Source organism: Vanrija albida (genome assembly GCF_041260175.1).
Source record: "Vanrija albida strain AlHP1 chromosome Unknown contig_7, whole genome shotgun sequence".
NCBI classification, from domain to species: domain Eukaryota; kingdom Fungi; phylum Basidiomycota; class Tremellomycetes; order Trichosporonales; family Trichosporonaceae; genus Vanrija; species Vanrija albida.
Window position 1 is genome coordinate 1943029 of NW_027191426.1, and position 24986 is coordinate 1968014.

The window sequence follows — 24986 nt, forward strand, 5'->3', positions numbered from 1 at the left end:
TGCAGTCGGGTCTAAGCGAGTGATGTCGGGTCGAAAGGAAGATGACGTAGGGGAGGAAAAATGAAGAATTGTAATCTACAAATAGGTGGCATCTAGGAGGGTTATTACAAATCGCCACGTGGCGTATTACAAACTGGCCACTGGATCCACTCAACCCCCCCTTCGGGCCTTGCCGTCGGGCCTCTCGGCGACTCGGGAGCGCCCGACAGGAGGTTGACGAGACCGAGCCGGCCGGTCGGTGAGCCTTCGGTCACCAGGCCCTCCGACGTACATTCCGCGCTCTACCCCTCCTCGCCCAGCGACTGCCTCATAGAGCAGCAGATGTGCCTGGTGTCGGCTTGCCGAGCGTGGGCGGCGCGTCACCCGCTGCCGCAGCCTTGTCCGCAGACTTGGCCGGCGACTTACGCCGCGCCGCCTTGCCTGCCGCCTGGTGCTTCGGCTTGCCTCCCGCCTCGTGCTTCGCCTTGCCTCCCCCCTCGCGCTTCACCTTGCCGTGATCGCCCAAGCCGCGCCAGTCCCAATTAAACACGGGCGACCACCACAGGTTCTGGCCCCCCTTGGCGCCCTTGTTGCCCCGCAACCCCGTAGCCGTGGCCGCCACGCTGGTGGTCGTGCGGTCGATGGCAGACGTCGCGGCGTTGGCGCGTCTGCTCGACTCTTCCGACCGCCAGCGCCGGTAGACGATGGAGCGCTCTGCGTCGGCCGAGAGGTGGGGCAGGAGCGCCTCCTCGAGCCTCGCCGAGATCTTGAACGCCTTCTTCTTGTCGATTGGCGCGCGCGGAAAGTCGCCCGCCTCGGTGATGACGACCGAGGAGGTGGACGACGAGGGCGAGGACACGGGGCTGTCTGGCCCTGCGTTGTGCCGCTGGATCGACTCGTACCGCAGCCGCTCGGTGCGTTTCCTCTTGACGGCCTTGACGGCGTCCTTCTCCTTCTTGATCTCCTGTAGCCGCTTCCCGATGATGCGGTACAGCCGCTGGCTGGACGAGGCGTCGTCCTTGACCTCCTGGCGCTTGGCCTCCTTGTTGGCGGCCTCGAGCCGCCGTCTGATCTCCATCATCTCGGCGTTGGTGCGCTCGAGCAGGACGCGGATCTTGCGCTCGAGCACGGCGGACAGCTTGCGCTTGAGGAACGGGATGCCGACGGCGGGGAGGATGAAGCCGAAGAACCGGTCGCGGCTAGAGTTGCGCACTCGCAGACTCAGCTGGTCAATGTTCACGTCGACGTCGTGCACCGTCAGCATGCGCTTGGCCTTCTCGTCCGTGTTGAGCTCGAGGTCGAGCGTGATCGACAGACCCTGCCGCGCGAGAGTGAGGTCGACTACCAGTCAGCACAGCCCCCACCGCGCACCCACCATCGCCCTGGTCCGTGATCTTGAACTTTCTGAGCTTGACCCAGATCATGGCGTCGCGCACATCTCCCTGGATCTGGGATATTCTGATCTTACTACGGTTTCTGTGTGTGTTCTTGATCGCCTCAAACGGCGACAGCTTGGTCATGCGGTGCTCCTCGATCGTGACCATTGTCGGGAGGAGATTCGAGATGGAGAGGTAGACGTTCTCGAGGACGAGCTCGACGTTTGGCGACGCAAACTCGATGCGGGGGAGGGGGAAGAAGCCGCCGCCGCCCTGCGCGAGCGCCGGGAACACGAGGTTGAACACGTCCTGCCAGATGTGGGGCTTGAAGGTCAGCCGGCCCTTGCGGTCCAAGAACATGGCGCTCGAGATCTCGTGCACGTCGTCCTGGAGCTTGGCCGTGATCGGGTCGTCGCGGAACCACGGCCTGTCCTCCTTCTTCGGGTCGTCGTCCTTCCACCCGAGCCAGTACGACACGCCGAAACACAGCGCGTTCCAGTGCGCGCGGTAGACGCCGTCCTTGAGCCACGCCATCAGCCGCTTCCAGATATCATCTGCCTTGTCCGAGCACTCGTCGCTGCCGAGGTAGCCCTTCTTGAGGAGTACGTTTGCGATGAGGCGGTCGACGTCGCGCCACAGCTTCATGGCCGAGTCGTCGTCAAACACGTCGGCGTATAGGTCGGCGATGGCCTTTTGGATCGGGTTGGTCGAGCGGCCCCGCGCAAACCGCTCCATGATGGTAACAAAATTTGCGAGGATCTGGCGTGTCGGCGAGCTCGCGGCCGGCGCCTCGGGCACTTCCTTCTCGCCATTGACCTTGCGCTCGCCCGCCTTGGCCATGCGGGATAAAGCCCCCTTGGCCGTCTCGCGCTGGAGCACCTCCTCCTCGTACGCCTTGAACATGTCCATGAGCCACTCCATCGCTTCGATGTACCCGTCCTGGTCTTGCAGGCTCCCGCTGGCCGTCAGCTGCGATACCTCCACGCCACTCACACAGCGATCTTGAGATGGCCGATAAACTTGGCCGTGCGAGGGTCCTTCTTGGCCGCCTCGGCGCGGTCGACCGAGTCCTGCGCCTTCTTCGTCGCGTCGTCACCGACGTCGATGTCGTGCCACGTCACTTCAGGGTGGTTGTCTGCGTCGTTGAAGAACGCGCCGGGCGGCTGGGGTGCCGGCGTGGCGGCGTCGAGCTCGTCGTCGGCGTCCTCCTCAGCGTCCTCCTCTGGCTCGGGAGCAGCAGGTGGCGTCTTGGACCTGCGCGACGGCCGCCGAGGGGGCGTAGGAAACGGAAGCGACGGTATCGACATCTGCAGGATGTCAAACTGGCCGGCCGACCAGTCCTGCCAGCTCGAGGTCGCCTTGGTCTCGGGCGACTTGGGCGCAGCACTGGTCCCCACCTCGCCGTTCGGCAGCTCGCCCTTCTTCCTCTTCTCCCTCTCCTCCTTCTCCCTTTCCCTACGCGCCTTCTTCGCCCGCCGCTTCTCCTCATCCACCTCCTCCTTGTCCGCATTCTTGGCCATGTCCCGCGCGATGGCGACGAGCTCGCCCAGCGCCGCGCGCAGCTCGCCGTTCGTCGCGAAGATGAGGCCGAGCGTCCGCACGTGCTTGGCCGCGACGTACAGCTCGCCCTGGCGCGCACCGTCCTGCGCGCCGCTCTTATCCAGCGCGGATCGCGTGTCCAGCGCGGCGTCGACCGGAGCACCGACGCCAACGTCTGGGTCGTGCGCCGTCGACGACGCAGTCGTGTACGCCGACTCGCCGGATGCTAGCGACGACGAGGACGGCTGGCGCACGACCGCCGGCCGCTCGGCCTTGCCCTCCTCCTCCCGCTCATCTGTTCCCCCGCCCCTCTCCTCGTGCTTGATCCGCCACGGCGGGTTCTTCACCTTGGGCAGCTGGGTCACCCTCCGCGTTATCCGCTCGCCGACCTCGCCCCGGCTCTCCTGGAAGGCGAGGTACGCCGTGTCCTGTATGAGCTGGTCCGCATTCTTTTCTTTCAAGGCCGCGCGCAGCGTCTCAGCCAGGGACACGATGGCCTCGAGCGCCTTCTCCGTGTCGGCGTTCTTCGCGCGCTCGGGCTCGACGAGCTCGCCGACCTTCTGCAGCGCGATGTCGAGCTGCGCATTGGACGGAAGGTAGCTTGCATCAGCGGAGCCCTGGCACGCACCCACCCATTCCGCAGCGCCTCCATCAGCCCCCAGAGCTTGAGGTTGTCCTCGACGTCGTCTTCGATGCGCTGCGCGTCGTCGACCCTCATGACGTGCGTCACGGCGCCCGAGGTAGGGTGCTCGGCCACCTCGTTGTGCAGGTCGCTCGGGAGGTCGTCGTCGGCCGCGCGGGCGCGGGCGCGCTTGCTCTTGCTCTGCCCCATGGCCATTGTCGTGTGGAGAGCGACGTCGAGATGGATGCAAGTGTCGCCGCTTGTTGACTCGTCGCTTGCTCTGTCGCCGCCGAATGACGTCGTGCGACCTCTTTTTTCTGGAGCCGGCATTGCCGTAACGGGAAAATAAACTGAAGGCGGTCGTGCGAGCGCCGGCGATGGCGAAGAGAGACGGGATACATGAGAACGGGGTGGAGCTGTTGAGTAGTGCGATGGGGCAGTTGATGGGCGACGACGGGGCACTGTAGAGCAACTTGGATGCCGAGCGATCCGGACGACGCCGACGACGAGGAGAGAGCCGGCGGGGGCGTGGGTGGCTGAGCCGATGCCTTTGTCGGCTCGCACCAACCCGTTGCGTCGACATGCAAGGTACTGGCAGTCTCGACTCGTCGTCCTTGTCCCAGGCGGTGGGCAGGCATGCATCCTCGCTCCCAGCCTCGGCGTCGGCGTCGACGTCGTCGCCGCCTGCTCCACCCACGTGACTGACTTTGGCTTCTCGCTCTTCCAACTCTCCTCCATCACTTCCGTCCCCACTGACAAGGAAATGTGTCGACGCATGTGTAGGCATGTGCAGGACGCTGTAGCCGACCATGCTTCCACGCCGCCTCGTGTAGAACCACTGCCTGCTTCGCGGCATGCCGTGCGCGCCGCTTCGGCGACCTCGGTGGGTTCTATGCCTGCGCCACAGGGTGCTGTGGCAGTGAGCACCGCTGCCTCGCGGCCACCTCGAGGCCGCCTCGCACCGTCTAAGGCCTCGTGTTGTGCGAGACGTTGAACAATGGCCGAGTCCTTGGAGCATTCGGGATAAGAAGGAGCGACGCGGCTCGCCTCTCGCTCAACTCTCGCCTCTCCACAGCAGGTGAGACCTTGTCCTTGTCCCGGCATTGCTCACTCCAGCCACCTCGCCATGGGCAACCACGCCTCCAAGCCCGCGCCGCTACGCCCGACGACCCCACTCTCCCTCTTCACCTTCTACCACACCCGGCCCGAGCTGTACGCGCTCCTCCCCAAGGTCGTGCAGTACGCCGGCCGGTACCCGATCCTGCTCGTCGAGTGGGGCGCGCGCGGGATCCGGTTCTCGTCCGAGGCCGGAGGGTTCGTCGTGCACGCCACGCTCGACCGCTTCCCTCCCTTCGTGGTCCGCCTAGACCGCGAGTGGCCGTCCTGGCGGCGCGACTACCGCGGCCTCCAGTTCCGCCGCGGGTACGAGTACATTGACTAGTACCTACACCTAGAAGCACATGTACCCTCCGTCCACGTTCCACGTCGCGCCGGTGACGAACGATGCCTCCTCGGAGCACAGGAAGACGATGACGTCGGCAATCTCCTCGGGGATGCCGCCGCGGCCCATGGGCGTGCGGTCCGGCTTGGTGCCCCAGTCGTAGATGACCCTTGCGCGCTCGGCCTGTGTCATCTGCGAGGTTAGAGGAGCGTGCGAGAGCGACTCACGTTGGTGTCGATCCAGCCCGGTGCGACGCAGTTGCTATTCCCGTCAGCTGGGCCCGGCCACTCCTCGCTTGCTCTGCTCGGACTCGCCCCCCCGCCCCGCCCAATGCCCACTCACACCCGGATACCTTTACCGGCGTACTCGAGCGTCGCGCTCTTAGCGAGGCCGATGACGGCGTGCTTGGACGCAATGTACGCTGCCGACTGGGGGATGGCGATCTGTCCGCACAGCGACGAGACGGACACGATGGCGCCGCGCTGCTTCCTGCGCTCGTCCTTTGCCCTGCGCGTCAGCTCTGCTGGTGGTGCCCGACGCACTCGGCAAAGTCCTGCGCGGCCATGACCTTGAGCTGCTCGCGCATGCAGAGGAAGACGCCGCGCTCGTTGACGCCCGTGGTGCGGTCCCACGTCTCGGTTGGGAACTCTGCAAACGCGCCGCCGCCCGAGATGCCGGCGCAGTTGACGGCGTAGTCGATGCGGCCGAACTTGTCGACGGCGGCCGTGACGAGCGCGACGACATCCGCCTCCTGCGCGACGTCGGTCTTGAGCGCGAGCACCTCGGTGTCGGGGTACGCGCCGGTCCAGGCGGCGACGGTCTCGTCGAGGGGCGAGACGTCGCCGACGACGACGCGGCGCACGCCCTTTGCGAGGAAGGCGTCGACTGTTGCCTTGCCGATCTGGAGTCAGAGACGCAAGAGGGGAGGGAGCTTACGCCGGAGGATGCGCCAGTGACGAGTGCTACGCCGTTCATGTTGATGGATGGGGGGAGCAGGGGGGAGGAGTGGATGTGGATGTTGAGGAGTACGGGTACTTGAGTAGTCGGCGAGGGCGCGGAATGCCGGCCGGACGCCGAGATAGCCATCAGCTGACCTCGCGGCTCGATAACACGGCGGCCTCTGACGGGCGCGTCGACGTGTCAGCTCATAGCGCGGGATAATGGGCTGCTGCGCGGTGCGAGGATGCGCTCGAGGTGCAGCTGCACGGATGGTGCTGCATAGCGCGCGAGAGCGCTGTGGGTGTGGGGCTGCTGGGGCTTGTTTGCGGGGTTCGGACTTGGCCGACAGCGCGAGACGTGGTCAACAATGACCGTCTGTCTCGCTCCCGAGGTTGAGAGCGTGCAGGCGGCGGCTCTGCTCGCCGAGGAGAGGAGCAGAGCACAGCGGGGCTGAGAGACAGCGTCCAAGGGCAGCCATGACGGGGGAAAGCCTCCTGATAGCCGAGGTAACCAGCCCGGCGCCTCCTGCCACGACACTCGCTCCCAGCCAACGGCTATCAACTCGACCTCTGACCGAGCCGCCGGCATCGCGCGCTCGCTGCCGCAGGGCGTAGGAGTCTCGTCGTGTGAGTTACGCGGAATCTGATGCGCATGGTGTCCCTGCCGTCACTCAGAGGGAGGAGAGCCGCCTCACCTCGGCGGCCACGCGACACTCCCACCAATCCCAGCATGACAAGCAGCACCACGGCCGGTCCCGCCCTCGTATCGCCAAGCGGCCGTCGACACCACCGGCGCCAGGCGGCGCCATGAGCGGGCAAGGAACGGCGCGGCGGGTCGCCTCACCCGGGGCCCGTGCGCTCGGCGCCGGCTGCTGACCGCGGCTGCTCGCCGCGGACACTGTGCTATTCGGATTGCACAGCTGCGGATGGACACGGATAAACGGAGGTAGACTGCCCGCGCCAAGCGTGGGCGGCCGAGGGTGGCCGGGGGTGGCCAAGAGGGGTGCGCAAGCCATGTATCAGCCATGGGTTTGGCCCTGGTGGGTGGGGGCTGGGCTGGCGAGTGGTGAGCGAGTTGTTTGTGCTCGCGACACACGGGGGACACACTGGGGACGCAACTCGACACTCACGGCGCAGAGGCATGCCCGAGCGGCGTGTCTGCTCGCGCGTGCCTGCTCTGAAACGCACTGCATCAGTCCGCACCCACCGCGCGCCCAAAGCTCCACGCAAAGCCCAGCAGCATGGGCGACGCGGGGGGCAGAGGGAGCGAGGCACGACGCGACGCGGCTCGGCGGATTGCGCCGGGGGGCGGGGGCGACAAGGGGCGAGTGGCGTCAGTGGCACTTTTTTACCTGACGCGCCTGGTGCCGGCATTGCGCGTGGAGACTCCTCTCGACTCCCCTGGAACCAGAGCTACTATTGTTCCTGCTGATCTGATCCCAGAGCTGACCTCCTGACTGACACGGAGCGGGCCGCAACGCGACGGCGAGCTCGTCCGACGTTGTGTGTTCTCAATCCACTCACCCTCGCTCGGCCCACGGAGCCCACGCAATGCCAGCAGCAGCAGGAGCGAGCGCGCACCATCCGCCCAGGGCACTGCATTCCAAGTTGTGCGAGGCTTGGCCGTGCGGCTAGGCCAGACAGAATAATAAGGGCGACAGGCCTGTCTCCATCCTCGACAAACACTCACCCACCCCCCCTCCCCCCAACATGCGCGCGCTCACCCTCGCGCTGGCGCTCGTCGCGCTCGCCACGCACCTCGTCGGGGCGCTCACGATCCGCAACCCGACCGAGGACTACAACCCCAACCACCCCAACCTGCGCATGTTCCGGCGCGCGCTGACGACCAACGCCGCCGACGTCGCGGGCAAGAGCTACGACTTTATCATTGCCGGCGGCGGCCTGGCCGGGCTCACGCTCGCCGGCCGCCTGGCCGAGTGGTCCAACGTTACTGTGCTCGTCATCGAGGCGGGCGGCGACGGGTCGGATGTCGACCTCCAGGAGACTGTGCCGGGTGAGTGGCGAGCAAGAGCCGCGCTGACGCCAGGCTTCGCGTACATGAAGGGCCTGAGTTCCGGCCCCTACGGCTGGGGATACAAGACGACCAACCTGTCCAGCAGCCTCAACCTGGCCAAGAACTACCCTCTGGGCAAGGGCCTCGGAGGGTCGGGCGCCATCAACGGCATGTTCTGGTGCCGTGGCTCTGCCGACGACTATGACGCGTGGGGAGGTGAGTGGTGGTTGTGTGCCCGCCCAGTGTGCTCACACGCCCAGCGCTCAACCCCGGAGCGGCCGAGACGTGGAACTGGGCCGAGATGCAAAAGTACATCAACAAGGCCGAGCACCTGCAGCTCCCGAGCAAGGAGCAGGCCGACCAGTTCCACATTGTCGTCGACCCCAAGGCGCACGGCTCGGGCGGCCCCCTCCAGATCGGGTACGTCGCTTGCCTCTGCCCGCACTGACGCCTCGCCAGTTTCTCCAAGCATATCTACCCCATCGTCGCCAACTGGGCGCCGACGTGGGAGAGCCTCGGCTTCACCAACAAGGACCTGGCGGCCGGCAATGTGCGCGGCGTGACCATCACCCCGTCCACGATGGACGCGGCAAAGGGCGCGCGCTCCGACTCGCGCCGCGCCTACATTGACCCCAAGGCAAACTTCCCCAATCTCACCGTGCTCTCGCGCCAGCAGGTCACCAAGATCATGTTCAACGACACGCTGGGCGGCAACCTGACTGCGAGCGGCGTCCAGTTCCAGGCCGACGCCGCGAGCACGCAGTACTCTGTCTTCTGCAACAAGGAGGTCATTGTCAGCGGCGGCGCCATCAACTCGCCCAAGCTGCTCCAGCTGAGCGGCATCGGCCCGGCGTCGGTCCTCCAGCCGCTCGGGCTGCCCGTGCTCGCCGACCTGCCCGTCGGCCAAAACTTCCACGACCACGTCAGCTACGGCATGTACTTCAACATCCAGGCGGGCATCGAGACGTGGTACAACCTCGCGATGAACGTGAGCGGCGCGCAGGACGCGGCGCTCGCGCAGTGGCAGGCGAGCGCCGACGGCCCGCTCACGTACGTCAACGAGGCGATCGGCTACATCAACGCGGCGGATATCGGCTTTGCCACGCGCCCTGACCCCGTGGCGACGGCCGCCGCCGTGGCGGCCAAGTATGGGTTCCCCGCCAGCGTGCAGAAGGGGCTCGTGGCGTCTTACAACATCCAGAACGCGCAGATCGCCACCGACGCCGGCCAGTTCGAGATCATCATGCACCTGTGGGGCAAGGACGCGTCTAGCATCGCCATCCAGGTGGCGCTGCAGCACCCCTACTCGCGCGGCCACGTGTCGATTGCATCGGCGTCGCCGTTCGACCAGCCCATCATCGACCCCGACTACTTTGGCGTCGAGGAGGACGTGCAGATGATGGCCGACGCCGTGGGGTGGGTGCGCAAGCTCGTGACTCAGCCCCCGCTCAGCGGCATCATCACGGGCGAGATGCTCCCCGGCGCGAATGTCACGGGCGACGACCTCGTTACCGCGTTCAAGACGACGAGCGGCACAGAGTTCCACCCGCTCGGCACGGCGTCGATGCTGCCCAAGGACTCGGGCGGCGTCGTCGACACGACGCTGACAGTGTACGGCACGGTCAACGTCCGCGTCGTCGACGCGTCCGTCATGCCGCTCCAGGTCGCTGCGCACCTCATGGCGTCGACGTACGGTGTCGCCGAGAAGGCCGCGGATATCATCAAGGCAAAGTATGCGTTCAAGGCCGCCGTCCCGTCGTCGGCCGCGTCCTCGTCCAAGGCGACGAGCACGGCCGCGTCGTCGGCCGCGCCGACCAACACGGCTGCCGGCGCGGCCGCGGGCGAGTCGAGCCTAAGCACCGGCGCCAAGATCGGCATCGGAGTCGGGGCGGGCATCGGCGCGGTCCTGCTCCTCGGTGCTATTGTGAGTTGTGCTTCCAAAGCCCCGCTCACGCCCAGCTCCTGTTCTGCATCAACCGCAACAAGAAGGCAAACCATCCCAACAAGAACGGCTGGTACACGAGCCAGCCGGCGGCGACGGGTGAGTCCAACGACTCCGGCGCGATTGCGGCCGACGCAACCGCGGCTGGAAATAGCACAAAAGCCCCCCTGACAGCCTAGGCTACGGCCAGGACTCGTACGCCATGCAGAATGTCCCGGGCGGACAGGGGCAGCCGCAGCATCAGCAGTTTGACTCGCCTCACCGCGGGTTTGACCGCCCGCTCTCGGCTGCCGGCAGCATAGACACCATGGCGACCAACGACCTGCCTCGTGGTGCAACTCAGTATAGGGACAGTTATGATGCGCCGGCTCGCAGGCATTAGCATTGGTAGTGAACATAGTGGACAATTGCATGTAGATATGGCCGCCCTAGGCCCCGAGTTCCCGTGTTAGGCCTTGAGCTCGTCGACGACGGTGAACTCTGCCTGGTCTGCCTCGACGCCCGACCTGATCGAGTTGCCGGCGGGGTCGTGGCTCGCGTCCCACTTTGCCACCTCGGCATTGGGCACGTGGATGAGCGAGTGGCCCACGCTGCCGTCCTCGAGGCGGACGACGATCGAGCGCAGCTTGTACTTGCCCCAGCGGGGGAGGACCCACACCCAGACCGAGTAGTATACGAAGCAGAGGCTGACCAGCCCGATGCCGGTGATGGAGGACGCGGCGTAGAAGAAGCCAAAGCTGGAGTTGTTAATGCCTCCCTGCGGAGGCACCCAGGGCATGACGAGGAGGAAGACCTGGGCCAAGAGGTAGAAGACGACGACAAACGTCCAGGAGCGGTACGCCGAGCGCGGCAGCCCGGCGCGCGCCCTCTGCCGGCGGATGAGGAAGAGCCCGGCCGTCATGAGCGCGAGGAACATGCTGTTCGGGTAGTTTTGCAGCGCGATGATAAAGTTGAAGGCGGCGCCGGCGGGCGGCGCGACAATGACGATAACCGACACGAGCCAGGTGATGAAGATGGCGCCACCAGGCGTACCGAGCGGCCAGGTGCTGACCCAGAACTTTGTCCACGGCAGGACTCCCTGGCGTCCGATCTCACGCACCATGCGCGCGTGGCCGACGGTGCCGGCGATGATGTTGCCGATCGCCGAGAGGATGGGGAGGATGGTGAGGATGCGGGCTGCGCGCTCGGAGAAGAGCGTGGAGAAGTAGAGCGTGGCGGTTGTCTGGCGGGACGAGAGGACGAGGTCGCGAGGGACTGGGGTCAGCTAGCACGCGAGAGTGGCACGCACCGGCCGCAAAGTAGGCAATGTTGACGAGGAGGTAGAGTATAAACGTGATCGTGACCCCCGCATTGGCGCTGATGCCGAGCGTGCGCACCGGGTTCTTGACCTCGTTGCTCAGGTTGAACGACCACGTGCTGCCGCCGTAGCTGAAGATGATGTTGACGAGCGCGTTGGATATGCCGTACCCGTCCTTGGTGGTGCCCTTGAACGCGTTGCGGAAGTTTGCGTGCGGGTCGGCCACCTTGTGCTTGAACGCGCCGCCGAGGACTGCCCAGCCGGTGATGGTGATGCTGGCGTGGTGAGCTTACAGGGCAGGGCGAGGAAGTGGCGCCACTCACAAGAGGAGCGTGCCGACCTTGATCACGCCAAGCGTGTTGCTCAGCCTTAAGCTGAGCTTGTTGCTCGCCGCGACGATGAGACACACCACCGTCAACGCAGCAAGGGCCACGCCCTTGGTCTCCCAGTCGCCGCCGTCGCGTCCCGCCATGCGGAAGATGTAAAAGGCGATAACGTACGCGTTCGAGCTCATGAACGTGAGCACGATGGTCTGGAACGCAAACGCCACGGGGAAGAAGTGGCGCGGGCGCGGGAACGCCTGCTCGAGGTAGACGACCTCGCCGCCCGAGCGCGAGGGGAAGTAGGACGCGAGCTCGAGGTACACGCTCACGCCGGCGATGGAGATGAGGTAGCCGAGGAACCAGTAGATGAGGGAGAGGCCGACCGAGCCGGTGCCCGCGAGGATTGCGGAGGCTGCGGCGTGAGTACTCTTCCGCCGCCACGGACGCCACGAGGACGCTGCTCACGCGTCGAGACTGTAGTTGTTAGCCGTTGTCCCTGTTCGAAGCGGAGCGGGACTCACAAATACCAGTGCCCACCATCGTCGACACGTTGAGGAACAGCGCGGTCCACCAGCCCACATTGTACCCGAGCGGTGACTCGCGCTCGACCGGCGCGCCATCGACAGTCTGGTACGTCGCGCCCGTGTCGTTGTGGCCCTGCTCGCCGACGAAGGCCACGTCGCCGCGCAGGACGAACTCGCGCTTCTCGCCCAGCACAGAGGGGGTCGGGGACTTGGTCTCGCTGCCGGCCATGGTTGGAGTTGCTTGCTGCGGTGCCTGCTGGTGCCACGCTCCGTCTTTATACGACGACCGCATGCAATTCCTTCGTCGCACTGCTCGTCGACTGCGCGCCGGCTACTCGCGACATTGCGATGGCGACTGTATGGCGTGAGCGTCAAGCGCGAAGGCCAACCATCTCCGCCGACAGAGCCAGAGCCAGAGCCACAAACCACACCCGCACCGAGCGGCGCAGCCCCCGCCACATCTCTGCACGCACGCACGCCACCTTCACTCGCCGATATGGCGTGACTCTCGCCCACCCCAGCCCCTGTCGCGCCCAGCGCATCAAAGCCGAAGTCGCCAGACGTGCCATGACTCATAGCCGTCGGGCCGTGATGGCCTCGTCACAGCCCGTCGGCCACTGCCACATGTCGTGCTTTGCCCCCGCCTGCCAGGCGAATCAGTCCTCGCAGAGTCGGCGAGGCCGGTCCCATGCATTTCACAGCACCGACGGCGCGATCACACAAGCTATGGCGACGATGGCGACGGCGCGCGGCTGCTCTTTATGAGTCGAGGCGCTGGCCGCCGCCCGCTGACCCAGTGGATACCGCCCGCTGGCGTGAGGTTGCCTATCTTGCGCAGCGCCAAGAGATCCACCGGGACTGATGCCATGCTCCTGTAAACATTTGCGTAAACATTTGCACTGGCCCACCACAGCGCAAGGCCCACGGCCCACACCCACGCCCAATACCAATCATGCCCTAGATGCATACAGATGCAATGTTGATGATACAATTATACTCGTCTGCCAATTGCAGCTCGACGCAGCCGCCGCCGCCTAGCCAAACCACGACCAGTCGGTCGGGAGGCCCTCGCGCGTCTTCCACGACTTGCCGTCCAGCCAGCGCCCGACAAGCGCCTTCTCGTCCACGCCGTCGAGCACGTCAACGTTGCCCTTGCCCTCCAGAGCGAGCGCGGCCCAGCCGACGAGGATCATGCCGGGCGGCCGTTGGTCGACCGACGCGATCGCGCCCGTGATCCCGTCCAGCGTCGAGAGAATCACGCGCTGGTCGGGCGACGACGCGCGCTCGACAATCGCGACGGGCAGGTGGCCGGGGTACACCGCGCCGTCACGGCCCTCGCCCGAGCCCGTGAGCACCGCGACGACCTTCTCGATGCGCGCCACGCCCATGAGGATGCAGAGCGTGCGCGACTTGACGTAGCCGGGCAGCTCGACCGACGACCCCGCGCGGCCGACGCCAGTGCACATGACGAGCGAGTCGGCGACGCCCCGCTGCGTCACGGGAATGCCGTGCATCAGCGGCCCGGCGAGCGCCGAGCTGACACCAGGCACAACCACAGCCTCGTACCCGTGCTGGCGGAAGAAGAGCACCTCCTCGCCGCCGCGGCCGTACACGAACGGGTCGCCCTGCTTCAGGCGCACGACCGTCTCGCCGGCACGCGCACCCTGAAGCGCGAGGTCCATGAGCTCGCTCTGCGCACCCTCGGCGTTGCCGGGGAACTTCTTGGCGATGATGAGCTTGGTCGTCGACGGGATCAGGTTGATGATCTCGGCCGGGACGAGCTTGTCCGAGAGGATAAGGGTCGCGTTCTCGAGAGCGTGGCGCGCGGCAACGGTCAAGAGGCCGGGGTGACCGGGGCCAGAGCCGACAAGAAGGATCTTGCCCTTCTTGCCGTCGTGGTGCGGGAGGGCGACCTGAGGAGCCTCGCCCTCGAGGGTCGCGTCCATGTCAGCCGCGCCCAGGGCGGCGAGCTGGTCGTAGCTGTAGTACTCGGACATCTGCTGCACCCAGCGCATGCGGCGGAACTGCTCCTCGCCCTTGGCGGCGGCACCCTGGGCGACAGGAGCGTTCAGCGGCGTGCTGATGTCGTCCTCCGAGACCGCGGCAGCAGCCTGCCACATCTTGGCGCGAGCGCGCAGCTTGCCAATGTTGTCGACCGCGGCGCCGACGTTAAGCGGGAGACGAGCGGCAATTTCGCGGCGGATACGGCCGCCAAGGCGGCAGCCCTGGCCGTTGGTCGAGACGGCGATCTGGAGGTTGGACGGGCCGTCGACACCCGCGAAGCGGTGGACGGCAGGGAACGTGTAGGTCGAGAGCGCTGGCCGGTCGGAAACGTTGATAGGGATAAACAGCTCGGTCGCGGCATTGTACGCAGCTGCGGCATCGACCGTGTGGCTAGAGCCGATGAGCGTGTCCGTGACGGCCAGCAGCGTAACCTTGTTCGCCTTGAGGAAGCCCTTCCAGTCGTGGAGGTCGCGGGGGGCGAAGCGCTGGTACCTGACCTCGCTGCTGTTGACGCGGAACTGGAGCTCCTCGGGCAGCGAGGCGAAAGGCGCATCAGACGCGACGATGACCTGGGCGTCGGCCTCAAGGAGAGTGAACGCGCGCGACGCGGCGAGCTTGTTGCTGCCGAAGACGAGGACGGGGCGGCCCTTGACGTGGAAAGTGAGGGGGAGGGGTGCGCCGCCAATCGGCGTAGGGAAGGTGGTGAGCTTGTCGTCGCCGCGGGGAGCCTTCTCCTTTGGCGGAGCCGGCTCCTTTGGCGGGGGAGCGTTGACGATGAGCGAGCGCGCAATACCGGTTCCGAGGACCAGCGCGACGATGGTCGGGACGAGAATCCAGGTGCCGTTCGTGGCGACCCACACTGTCCAGAACGTGAAGGCGTCGTTCTGCTTCGTGTTGGCCCAGTCAGAGAAGTACTCTGTTTGGTTAGCGGGTGGCGAGGAGTACAGCACCCACCTTGGAGGAAGTAGAGATCCGTCTTGGACGCGGTCATGACGGCGCTGGTGAAGCCGATGAGAGGGGCGGCCGGGTGGTCGCCGAGGAAGAGGGTGACAAAGTTGAGGGCGACCTCGACGACGTTGAGGAGGGCTGCGGTGTGAGCATGGGTCGAGTACGGTTGGGGCATTGCGGAGCATCCCAGCACCGAGCTCGCCGCGAGCGGCAGCTCCATCGCTCCTTCGGCCCACTTACCCTGGGCATTCGTGAAGCCGTCGCCTTCCTCGAGCGCCTTGAAGCCGTAGAGCAGGTCGACGTTCGAGTACGGCACCCAGCTGGCTGTCAGCACGGCTCACACCCCCGGCACCCACTTGTACGGTGCCCAGATCCATGCGAGGTCGCCGCCGAGCATCGACCTCGGCCGGAGGAGGCAGTACCCGATGTCTGGCTGTCAGCGGTTGTCAGCGCCTGTGGCACGCACCCCATACGACGATGAGCGAGGACACGAGGAACCATGAGCGGATCCAGCGCGGGGTCGTGTACGCTGCGACCATGGTGCTTGTAGTCGTTGTGGGAAGAGGAGTAGAGCTGAGAGTCGAGCTGCCCGTCGTCTCGTCCGTTATTATCTTCTCCCCCTCTGTCACTTGTTATTCCGAACTTTTGAGTGGATCACGTCAATCACCCAGCCAGCCAGCCAGCGCAGCGGGAATCTCGCCGGCTGCACTCCGCGCGCACGCCATCGATCACGAGATGACGGAATCAAAATTCCAGATAACAGACGCGTGGTCCGCACATGGTCCGCACGTGTGAGGCGTTAATCGATCCTCCCCTTTCTCGACGACCCCCAACGTCACCAACGACCTGGTCAAGCAGCTGCTTGCTCGTCTGCACTCACCCACCCACCCACAATGCGGCTATCCCACCTCGCCCTCCTCGCATCAGCAACAGCAGCCTTCGCAGCAGAAGCAGCAACGCAGCAGTACACACTGTTCCACCGCGTGCTGTCGGGCGGTGCGGCGCCAGAGTTCCAGCACCGCGGCGTCGTCAGCCTCGACGGGTTCAGCGCCGCGCTCGACCAGTCCAAGCTCAAGCCGGTCGACGCCGACGGCAAGCAGTGGTACCAAGTGGCGCTGGGTGTCGGAGACGAGCTGTTGACCGCATCGACGCGGGCGGTATGTGGCGCTGGGCGTCCTATCGCTGACATTAGTGCTTCGCGTCCGACGACGCCTTCCTCACCCTCCACCTGACGGACGGCTTGCCCACGTCCATCGAGTTCAAGGGCGCGCGCACACCAGCGAGCGGCGCGTGCCCCCTCACTCCTGAGGCGTACGGCTCGGGCATGGTCAACGTGCGCGTCGAGGGAGCCGAGAAGGTGTTTGGGTGGGTAACGTCCTTCTCGCGTTGTGCTTACCCACCAGCCCGGCGCTCGTCGCCCCCGTCGTTCCCAAGCTCGACGCTGCTGGCAAGCCCGAAGCCCCAGAAGAGGAGAAGACGTTCTTGCAAAAGTACTGGTTTGGCATTGTGGTCGCGTTGCTGTTCATCGCGGGCAACTTTGCCGAGGAGCCAAAGAAGGACGGCGCGGCGCAGCCGGCGCGTGGATAGGTGGCAGATGGATAGAGCTAGAGAGGATGTGGTTGCTACGGGGTGGGCTGGCGTGCACGACACTGACGGCGGCCATGTGGCTCATCGTGTCATGGGATATGGGCTGTAGCTGAGCGGAGGCGTGCTGGTCCATTTTGTCTGGGGTTGACGTGCCTATCAACACCATGCATCGAGGGGGTGGGTGAGACGTGACGCCGGTCCTGTTGTATTCGCCTCATTAGACGAGAGCCAGCCTGCCTCCCCAGGTCCCCCGTTGGCGAGTGCGACGGGCGACACGGGTACTTGAGGGGTGAGCGGGTCGTGTGGGGCCCGCACCAGTGCCTGCGTCGAGACTCTGCCACGGCCACACGACCAGGGTATCAGGAAAGAGCACGGTTACAGCGAGATCCAGACGCTGCGCGATGGATTACGGTGTGCAAGGCCGAGCCCGTAACCAGGTCGCCGGCGGTGATGACCCAAGGCCTATTCGTCGTCACGGTGGGCTCCTGTGGCACCGTCCATGCACCTTGACCCTCTCAGATATGCTCCGCGTCGTGACTAGCATGCTGCATTTACAAGCATCGAGAATGGCCAGTAAGCGCACCACGCGCTGCTGTCTAAGCACGTTTCTCGCGCGGCCGCGGAGTCGTCCGCCCAGCGCAGCCCTGCCCTGGCCGGCTCGGCGCGGCTGCGCTCGGCGGCGCCTCGGCCCCCGTGTGGCAAACGACGTCATCCGCGGCCATCGGCTGGCTGGCTGCACGCGCACGCGCTGATTTTTCCTCAATCCTCAACAGACACTGACAAACGACGACGCAAGCCTTGCATAACAGCCCGCCCTCTTTACCCAGTACCTCACCCCCGTAGACAATACCCACGAAACGACCCGACGACCACGAAACGACAATCTTATCGCAGTCACCGGCAATGGCGCTCCCACCCCCGCCGCGACACCACACGCTGTCGGCGCCCCCGTCGCGCCCAGAGTCGCCGGCGACCGACTGGAAGTCGCGCATGAAGGCGCGCTCGGCGGCGACAGGCACTGCCGCGATGCACAAGGGCATCGCGCTGAGCGACAACCTCGGCGGCAAGGTCAACAGCTTTGCCGGGAGGCGGTTTGGCACCGAGGCCTTCTGGCCCGTGACGGGCGACTTTCCGCAGGAGATGGACAAGGCGGCGAGGATTCTGCGAAGCTTCACGGGTGGGTTTGGATCGAGAGACGTGGTGGCCATGTTCGTGGTGGTGGCCAAGTTCGTGGGGGTACTGCGGACTCTATGGGCCGGTGGCTTGCGCCGAGGCGGAGTCGTCCGAGCCGGCCTCCGCAGCAGCACCGCATCGCCCGCCACGCCGTTGCTCCACTCACACCGCAGTCAACGGCATCGTCACGCAGGACAAGAAGACGAAGCGCAAGGCCATCCGCAAGATCCCGTCGTCGGTCATCGCCAACGCGAAGGGCCTGGCAATCTTCACGTCGATGCGGACCGGCATCGCGCCGCTCGGCGGTGCCGGCGGCGCAGGGCTCGTCGTCGCGCGCCTGCCCGACGGCTCGTGGTCTGCCCCCGCGTCCATGTCGCCGCAGAACCTGTCCACGGGCGTGAGTGCCTGTGTGTAGACACCGCTAATGCCCAGTTCCTCCTCGGCGTCGACGTCTACGACGCGATCCTCGTGATCCGCAGCCAGGAGGCGCTCGACTCGTTCGGCGGGCACAAGGTCACGCTCGGCGCTGAGATTGCCGTCGTCGCCGGCCCTTGGGGCGCCGGCGCTGCCGCTGAGGCTGGCAAGGAACGCGCCCCAGTCTTCAGCTACATCAACTCGAAGGGGATGTACGCCGGCGTCGAGGTGGTCGGGCAGGCCTTCTTCTCGCGCACCGACGAAAACGGGAGCATGTACCACTGGCCCGGCGTCAAGGCCAAGGATATCGTAAGTGCGGCAAAGGCACAGCGCTAACCCCCAGCTCGAGGGCAGGGTGCCCGTCCCGCGCGAGGCCTACAAACTGATGGACGCGCTCAAGGACGCCGAGTCGGGCGCGGCCCAGCGCCGCATCGTCGCGGCCAGCACAGACATCGAGGAGCAGGTCGCCGAGGGGCTGTCGCACCTCGAGCTCGAGGAGGGCGAGGTGCTCAAGCTGCCGCCGATGCCGAGCCAGACAGACGGGCACGAGGGGGAATCAGACCCGGAAACAGAGCGCATCACACACCGCAGCTGGAGCCTGGCGCTGCCCCAGGCCCTGCGGCACCAGGCGCGGCACTCTATCGACGGGGTTCCCCCGCCCCCGCCGCCACGGCGGCGCATGCCGCCCTTCTCGGCCGGCTCGACGCCGGGCGGCTCGCCCCCGCTCCCGCCAGCCATCCCACCACGGGCAAGCACGCGCTCGGTGCCCCCGCCGCTGCTGTCCAACGGGCCGCTAGGGTACGCCGCGCCGTACCCCGCGCGCAAGGCGCACGAGCCGAGCCCGCTGCACGCGTCGAGGGAGAGCGTGGTGCACGACGCGCTGCCGCTGTCCCCGCTCGGCTCGTCAAGCGCCGCGTCGGCGTCGACCGGGCCGCTGTCCTCGCCCCCGCCGTACGCAGAGGACACGCCAGAATCAGAGCGCAGCGAGTACGTGCAGGAGGGGCACGAGGCTGCGTTGGGAGCGGTGGCAGAGGAGACGGGCCTGCAGATCCCGCCCGTGGCTGAGGAGGCGGGGCTGGACATCCCACCCGTGACCGATGCTGGGCTCGAGATCGCGCCCGTCGCCTCGAGCGCGCGCGTCCCCGTGCCCGAGCTGAGCGAGGCCGAGAAGGCAGAGCTGGCCGACGCGACGGCGCGCAAGCTGCGCGAGGAGGAGGAGAGCCTGATCTAGGCATAGATGGTAGAGCAATGTATTGTATTAGCTAGGCCGGGGAAGAGCTGGGGGGAAGGGGTAACATAGTGGGCTAGCTGCGTCGAGGTGTGGCAGGGTGCCGCTGCCACTTTGTCGACACCGAACCAAGGGAGCCATCTGACCCGGGTCTCCACGCCACTCTCTCGAACCGAACAAGGCACAGCCGATGCGTCCACCGCAGCCACCCCGGAAGGGATGCGATGGCCCCCAAACTTCCCCAAACGCGACGCGCTCACGAATCAACAGATCTGACGTCAGCCCAGGGCCGTATCCCACCGCGCGAGCCAGTACCGCCGGCTACCGTTCGTGTCCAGCAGCCCGTGGTCGCAGCGTTCTCGGGGCACACAGTGCCTGCTTCCCCAGAGATGCAGGCGGACGGGGAAACGTCGGGGCGTGGGGGCCCCTCCACCCGCCGGCACGAGTCGCTGCCGCCGGTATCGGCCAATGAAGGGGTGATGTGCCCGGAGCACTGTGCCCCGCGCTGTTCATAGCCGCGGCGTCTGGACGAGAGAGGGCCGGTGCCGCCTTCGTTAGACATGCTATCCGGTGCCGCCTTCGTTAGACGTGCTATCTTGGCGGTGAAACTGGACCGCTCCCCACAGCATGCACAGCACTAAGCGAGCGAGATTTCCAAGTGCGCGGCGCTCGCTCACTGGACGGCCAGACGGAGTGGAGCAATCCGCGCCATCCGTCCCCTGGTGATCTGCTAAACTGGTGATTGGAACTGCAGTTCAAGCCGACATCCGTCGCGGGTATCGCGCGCTTGTAGACTTGCGTGAGACAAGTGGGCTCGTCGTGTCGACGTCTGCGCTAGAGCTGAAACTCATGCATGCTGGCGTGTTGGGCAGCACGGGGGCCGCGGTGGTGCCACATGCATCCTGCGTGTAGCGTACCGCCTCGCGCAGCATGCCACGTATCGGCAACCAGCTGCCATCTGCCCCAACCAGGCAGCCCGCTCAAAGCCCCCCGCCTGCGGGATGTGCATGTGAGGCGCACGGAGCGCAGTGTGCATGTGAACCGCACGGAGCGCAGCGTGCCGGCCCCTCCACCCCCCACGAGCCCATGCTGATGCATAGCCGCCGGCTTGGGGTTGCTCCCGAGCCAAACGCTATCCGCCGACAGCCGGCCCTGGATTCAGCAGCGGTTAAGCCGGTCACATGCTGCTAAACACGACGGTCCAGGTGGACAGGATGGGTCGCCGAGCGCAGCTCCACGGCGCCCGGAGCCCTGCTGCCCCACTGGTGCTCCGCTAACCCGTAGGCACCTGCCGCAGCAGATCAGCAGGACATGCCGTGCTTGGCGATGTGGTCCATGTGGCGCCGACCCATTCTGCCGCGCGCGCCTCCCCGCCGCCGGTAAGTGGGGCTGCTAGCTGTCGTCAGGCCACAACAACATGGGTACTTAAGCTGGTGGGCTGGGGCCATTGCATGCCCCCACATCCCCGCACCACCATGCCCTCCCTCGCAATCATCCTCGGCGTGTTCGCCTCCTTTGGAGGCTTCCTGTAAGACCCCGCCCGCGGGCCACGCTCACGCCAGATTCGGCTACGACACGGGCTACATCTCGGGCTGTAAGGAGATGGAGCACTTCCTCCGGTCGTACGGCGACCTGCAGCCCGACGGCACGTACATTCTCTCGTCCGGCACCGACTCGCTCATCACGAGCATCCTCTCTGCCGGCACGTTTGTCGGCGCGCTGTTCGCGTCGACGATCGGCGACTGGATCGGCCGCCGCATGGGCGTGGTCATCTACCTCGTCGTCTTCTGCGTCGGCGTCGCCCTCCAGACCGCCGCCAACGGCAACGTCGGCACCTTTGCCGCTGGGCGCGTGTTGGCCGGGCTGGGAGTCGGAGGGACGTCGTGCCTCGTGCCCATCTACCAGGCAGAGTGTGCGCCCAAGAAGATCCGCGGCATCATCGTCTCGGCCTACCAGTTCTTCATCACGTTCGGCCTGCTCATCGCGGCGATTGTCGTCAACTCGACAAAGAACCGCGCCGGCGCGGCGAGCTACCGCATCCCCATCGGCATCCAGTTTGTGTGGGCGGCCATCCTCGCCTTTGGCATGTTCATCCTCCCCGAGTCGCCGCGCTGGCTCGTGCTCAAGGGCCGCACGGCAGAGGCCAAGCGCTCCCTCAGCCGCCTGCTCGGGTCCGAGGAGGAGGGGCCCGACGTCACCGCGCAGCTCGACGAAATCGAGGGCACGCTCGAGCACGAGCGTCAGAGCGGCGGCGGTACCTGGGCCGACTGCTTCAAGCAGGGCGAGAACAAGAACTTCCAGCGCGTGGCTACGGGATGCATCTTCCAGGCGCTCACCCAGCTCTCGGGCATCAACTTTATCTTCTACTAGTGAGCTGGGGGTGAGGGGCTGGGGACTGGCCGAGTGTGGCACTTGCTGACGCCACACCCAGTGGCACCACCTTCTTCCGCCACTCGGGCATCTCGGACCCCTTCCTCATCACGATCGCGACAAACGTCGTCAACGTCGGCATGACCATCCCCGGCATGCTCCTCACCGACATCCTCGGCCGCCGCCCCATGGTCATGTACGGCGCGTTCGGCATGGCCGTGTGCCAGCTGATTGTGGCGGCCGTCGGCGTCGCCATCTCCGTCGACAACGAGGCCGGCCAGAAGGTCCTCGTCGCGTTCGTGTGCATCTTCATCGCCCACTTTGCCTCGTGCTACGGCCCGCTGTCCTGGGTCATCACGTCCGAGCTGTACCCGTACAACATTCGCGCCAAGGGCATGTCGTTGTCGACCGCTAGCAACGTGAGTCGACCTGCCTTGCTCCCACCTCACTTCCGTCGACCACGGCGGCCTCCTGAGGTCAACAGCGACTGACCAGACCTCCCAGTGGCTCTTCAATTTTGCCATCGGGTATAGCACACCATATCTCGTCAACACGGGACCCGGCAACGCAGGTGAGTACGGTCGGCGCTGTGAAAAAAAGAAGAAAAGAGGTCACACCACTAACTCCCCCAGGCCTCCAGTCCAACGTCTTCTGGATCTGGGGCGGCTGCTGCGCCCTCGGTGTCGTCTTTGCCTACTTCATGGTCCCCGAGACCAAGCAGCTGTCGCTCGAACAGGTCGACCTGCTGTACCGCCACTCTACGCCGCGCAAGTCGGTTGCATACCGCAAGCAGATTATCAACGACAACATGGTCGAGGGGACGGAGGCGCGCCGCATGTCGACCTACTCGCTCGGCCAGGACAAGAAGCAGGGCGAGATTACCGTCGAGAAGGTGTAGGGAGCGGGAGCGGGGGTGGAGGAGCTCATCGAGCGGGTGGAGCAGACCGAGATCGGCTCATAGTTGTTGTGTATGAAGTCGGAAGATATACATCCCTCGGGTCGAACGGCGTCGACCGCGGCGGGAGTCACGATTGCAGCGATGTCTTGGAGTGGTTCGATCTTGCCCAGAACGTCCTGTGGATGAGTCGCTGCACACGCAACAACGGCTCACTGAGTGAGGCGCGAGCCCGACCCGAAGCTGACGCGCTTCTCGCGCGGCGCTGCGTTCGGGCGCGCAGGCAGGCTGTCGCGCGCGAGCGTGCCAAACTGCTGCTCGGGGCTTGGGGCGTACTGCTGCGCCGGGGTGGGCGCGTACGACGACTCGGGCGAGAGCGACGGGTCGACCCCGTGGCTTCCAGAGCCGTTGACGGGGCCGACCCCGAGCCCGCTGTTAATCGAGCCGACGCCGCTGCTGAGCAGCGAGCCCCCGCCGTTGCGCGACGCGCCCCGCGGCGTGTCGTCTCCCTCACCCGAGAACTGCGGTCAGCGCTGTCCGCCCCGCGCTACTTACTAGCCCGGCGAACGCGCGCAGCTTGGCCTGCATGTCGGCCAGCCTCGCCTCGGCCAGCAGCCGCGCCTGCCGCTCCTCGGCGAGCAGGGCCGCAGCCTTGGCCACGTCCTCCTCGCGGCCCTTGCGCTCCTGGACGAGGGCGATCGACGCCTTCTCCTCCTCGTCCTCGCGCCGCTTGCGCTCCTCCTCAAAGCACGCGTACGCCGTCTCCTGGTCCTGCTGGTGCAGCTTGCGCACCTCGGCCAGCTGCTTCTCTGCTGCCTGTCGCCCCTTGCTCTCCTCTTCGACTGCGACGACGAGCCTGCGCGTCAGGATGGCTCCGGGGGCTAGGCTTACCGGTCTACAGCTGTCACAAGGTCCTGGACCGTGTTACCGGTCTGGGGAAAGTTGGGGAGTACGTTGCGCGGCGGGTGCTTGAGCACACCGCCATGTACGCCGCCGTTCGTGGCTGTATGTACGTCAGCCACTGCGCCCGCCGCCACCCACATTGTCCTCCGTAGCCCATTGTGTGGTGGATGCTGATCTTTGTCAAAGAGGTGAGTTGAGCAATGGACAATGGTGAGAATGCACGAGGATGCACGAGGTGGAGTAGTCTTGGAGGGTGGCGAGCACGACCAAGCGCGTCTCCGCATTCCTCTATGTACAGTTTCTGCTCGGCGTCCGCTCGGCGTCCCAGCGTGCGTGCCGTCATCGAGCCGCTTCGGGCACTAAACCGGGTCACTGAAACCCATCACAAAACTGACGACATCGAGCAGTGCACATTAGCACAAGGTACAAAAAGGTACGATGCATGCGGATGCGGGGTATCGATGCCCGCGCTGCCGTTCTAACTCGAAGCGTGCGCGGGACAATGGGAGGCAGACAGGTACGCATGGCCAACAACAACAGACAACAACACAGCGATACCAACAACAGCAGACCATCACTCATCAAGACGCGCGGGAAGACATCACAGCGCATACACGCTGGCCTGGAGCGCGGCCAGCTTCGCCTCGGCCAGCAAGCGCATCTGCCTCTCCTCCGCGATCGCCGCTTCGGCCCGCGTCTTCTCCTGCACGCGCCACTTGCGCTCCTTGGCCAGCTCAGTGGCGTGAGCCTTCCTCTCTTGGACGAAACCAGCTCGCTCGGCCTCGATCGACGCAATCTTTCGCGGCATCTCCTTCTCCACGAAGCTGGCGTTAGCTGAGCGACGACTGAGCACACTCACTCCTCGAACGCGGCAATCTTCTTGGTCTGACCGACGAGCTCCACAATCTTGCCGCGGAGGCGCTCAAGCCTCGACTCGGACTCTTCGTACCTGCGGCGGGCGGCGGCCAACCCCTTGCCGCCCATCATCTTTCGGTGCGCCTCGCGCTCCTTGTCAAGCTCGGCCAGCGTGACCAGGTTCTCCTCCAGCACCTTGTCGAACTCCTGGAGGGTGGCGTCGTGGCTGCGCCGCTCTTCCTCCAGCTGCTTCTCGGCCGCGAGGCGGCGCTCCGTCTCCTTCTTGAGCATGCGGGCGGCGAGGCTGGGGTCAGCGCTGCCCAGAGACCAGCTCACCTAACGTCACAAGGGTTCAACGCGACGTGGTCCTCGTGGTCGTCGAGCCGGGCGATGCCCTCGTACTTGACAATGAGGTCGGCGACGCGGAACGCGTTCGTCTCAATGGTGGTGCGTGGGGGAGTCATTCTGGATGCGGTGTAGGCTGGGCTTTGTGCGGTTGTGGCGGTGGTCTGGCAGTCAGCTGCATGAGTCTCCCGACACTCGCGCTTCAACTTACCACAAAAGATGAGTTGGTCAATGAAGATGTTGCGGTGTGGTAACAACAAACGAGGATG

At 65.7% G+C, this 24986-nt stretch overlaps 11 protein-coding genes across 11 annotated transcripts; 5 read left to right on the forward strand and 6 right to left on the reverse strand.

Moving 5' to 3' along the window:
• Window positions 1-307: 307 nt before the first annotated feature.
• On the reverse strand, window positions 308-3732 carry Q8F55_009236 (uncharacterized protein; the record flags this gene model as incomplete). Its single annotated transcript, XM_069357604.1, has 4 exons — window positions 308-1320; window positions 1355-2313; window positions 2349-3494; window positions 3527-3732. 4 exons carry the CDS (start codon window positions 3730-3732, stop codon window positions 308-310), a joined length of 3324 nt encoding a protein of 1107 aa, XP_069205541.1.
• Window positions 3733-4642: 910 nt separating this feature from the next.
• Q8F55_009237 (uncharacterized protein) lies at window positions 4643-4957 on the forward strand (the record flags this gene model as incomplete). The annotated part of the gene is made up of 1 exon (XM_069357605.1): window positions 4643-4957. The coding sequence occupies one exon, from the start codon at window positions 4643-4645 to the stop codon at window positions 4955-4957; it is 315 nt and encodes a 104-aa protein (XP_069205542.1).
• A 9-nt stretch (window positions 4958-4966) lies between these two features.
• Q8F55_009238 (uncharacterized protein) lies at window positions 4967-5932 on the reverse strand (the record flags this gene model as incomplete). Its single annotated transcript, XM_069357606.1, has 5 exons — window positions 4967-5149; window positions 5185-5218; window positions 5300-5464; window positions 5500-5858; window positions 5894-5932. 5 exons carry the CDS (start codon window positions 5930-5932, stop codon window positions 4967-4969), a joined length of 780 nt encoding a protein of 259 aa, XP_069205543.1.
• Window positions 5933-7605: 1673 nt separating this feature from the next.
• Q8F55_009239 (uncharacterized protein) lies at window positions 7606-10233 on the forward strand (the record flags this gene model as incomplete). Its single annotated transcript, XM_069357607.1, has 6 exons — window positions 7606-7909; window positions 7943-8125; window positions 8170-8329; window positions 8369-9833; window positions 9869-9950; window positions 10031-10233. The coding sequence occupies 6 exons, from the start codon at window positions 7606-7608 to the stop codon at window positions 10231-10233; spliced, it is 2397 nt and encodes a 798-aa protein (XP_069205544.1).
• A 66-nt stretch (window positions 10234-10299) lies between these two features.
• Q8F55_009240 (uncharacterized protein) lies at window positions 10300-12224 on the reverse strand (the record flags this gene model as incomplete). The annotated part of the gene is made up of 5 exons (XM_069357608.1): window positions 10300-11105; window positions 11140-11423; window positions 11472-11883; window positions 11937-11945; window positions 11993-12224. The coding sequence occupies 5 exons, from the start codon at window positions 12222-12224 to the stop codon at window positions 10300-10302; spliced, it is 1743 nt and encodes a 580-aa protein (XP_069205545.1).
• An 805-nt stretch (window positions 12225-13029) lies between these two features.
• MET1 (uroporphyrin-III C-methyltransferase) lies at window positions 13030-15486 on the reverse strand (the record flags this gene model as incomplete). The annotated part of the gene is made up of 5 exons (XM_069357609.1): window positions 13030-14915; window positions 14954-15085; window positions 15188-15267; window positions 15304-15376; window positions 15414-15486. The coding sequence occupies 5 exons, from the start codon at window positions 15484-15486 to the stop codon at window positions 13030-13032; spliced, it is 2244 nt and encodes a 747-aa protein (XP_069205546.1).
• Window positions 15487-15840: 354 nt separating this feature from the next.
• Window positions 15841-16534, forward strand: Q8F55_009242 (uncharacterized protein; the record flags this gene model as incomplete). The annotated part of the gene is made up of 3 exons (XM_069357610.1): window positions 15841-16104; window positions 16140-16312; window positions 16351-16534. The coding sequence occupies 3 exons, from the start codon at window positions 15841-15843 to the stop codon at window positions 16532-16534; spliced, it is 621 nt and encodes a 206-aa protein (XP_069205547.1).
• Window positions 16535-17437: 903 nt separating this feature from the next.
• Q8F55_009243 (uncharacterized protein) lies at window positions 17438-19352 on the forward strand (the record flags this gene model as incomplete). The annotated part of the gene is made up of 4 exons (XM_069357611.1): window positions 17438-17711; window positions 17881-18104; window positions 18140-18430; window positions 18465-19352. The coding sequence occupies 4 exons, from the start codon at window positions 17438-17440 to the stop codon at window positions 19350-19352; spliced, it is 1677 nt and encodes a 558-aa protein (XP_069205548.1).
• A 1472-nt stretch (window positions 19353-20824) lies between these two features.
• Window positions 20825-22617, forward strand: SNF3_4 (Plasma membrane low glucose sensor; the record flags this gene model as incomplete). Its single annotated transcript, XM_069357612.1, has 5 exons — window positions 20825-20877; window positions 20912-21718; window positions 21781-22138; window positions 22224-22290; window positions 22352-22617. The coding sequence occupies 5 exons, from the start codon at window positions 20825-20827 to the stop codon at window positions 22615-22617; spliced, it is 1551 nt and encodes a 516-aa protein (XP_069205549.1).
• A 209-nt stretch (window positions 22618-22826) lies between these two features.
• Window positions 22827-23674, reverse strand: Q8F55_009245 (uncharacterized protein; the record flags this gene model as incomplete). The annotated part of the gene is made up of 4 exons (XM_069357613.1): window positions 22827-23123; window positions 23170-23470; window positions 23506-23617; window positions 23656-23674. The coding sequence occupies 4 exons, from the start codon at window positions 23672-23674 to the stop codon at window positions 22827-22829; spliced, it is 729 nt and encodes a 242-aa protein (XP_069205550.1).
• Window positions 23675-24118: 444 nt separating this feature from the next.
• Q8F55_009246 (uncharacterized protein) lies at window positions 24119-24836 on the reverse strand (the record flags this gene model as incomplete). The annotated part of the gene is made up of 3 exons (XM_069357614.1): window positions 24119-24341; window positions 24377-24676; window positions 24709-24836. The coding sequence occupies 3 exons, from the start codon at window positions 24834-24836 to the stop codon at window positions 24119-24121; spliced, it is 651 nt and encodes a 216-aa protein (XP_069205551.1).
• Window positions 24837-24986: the final 150 nt, after the last annotated feature.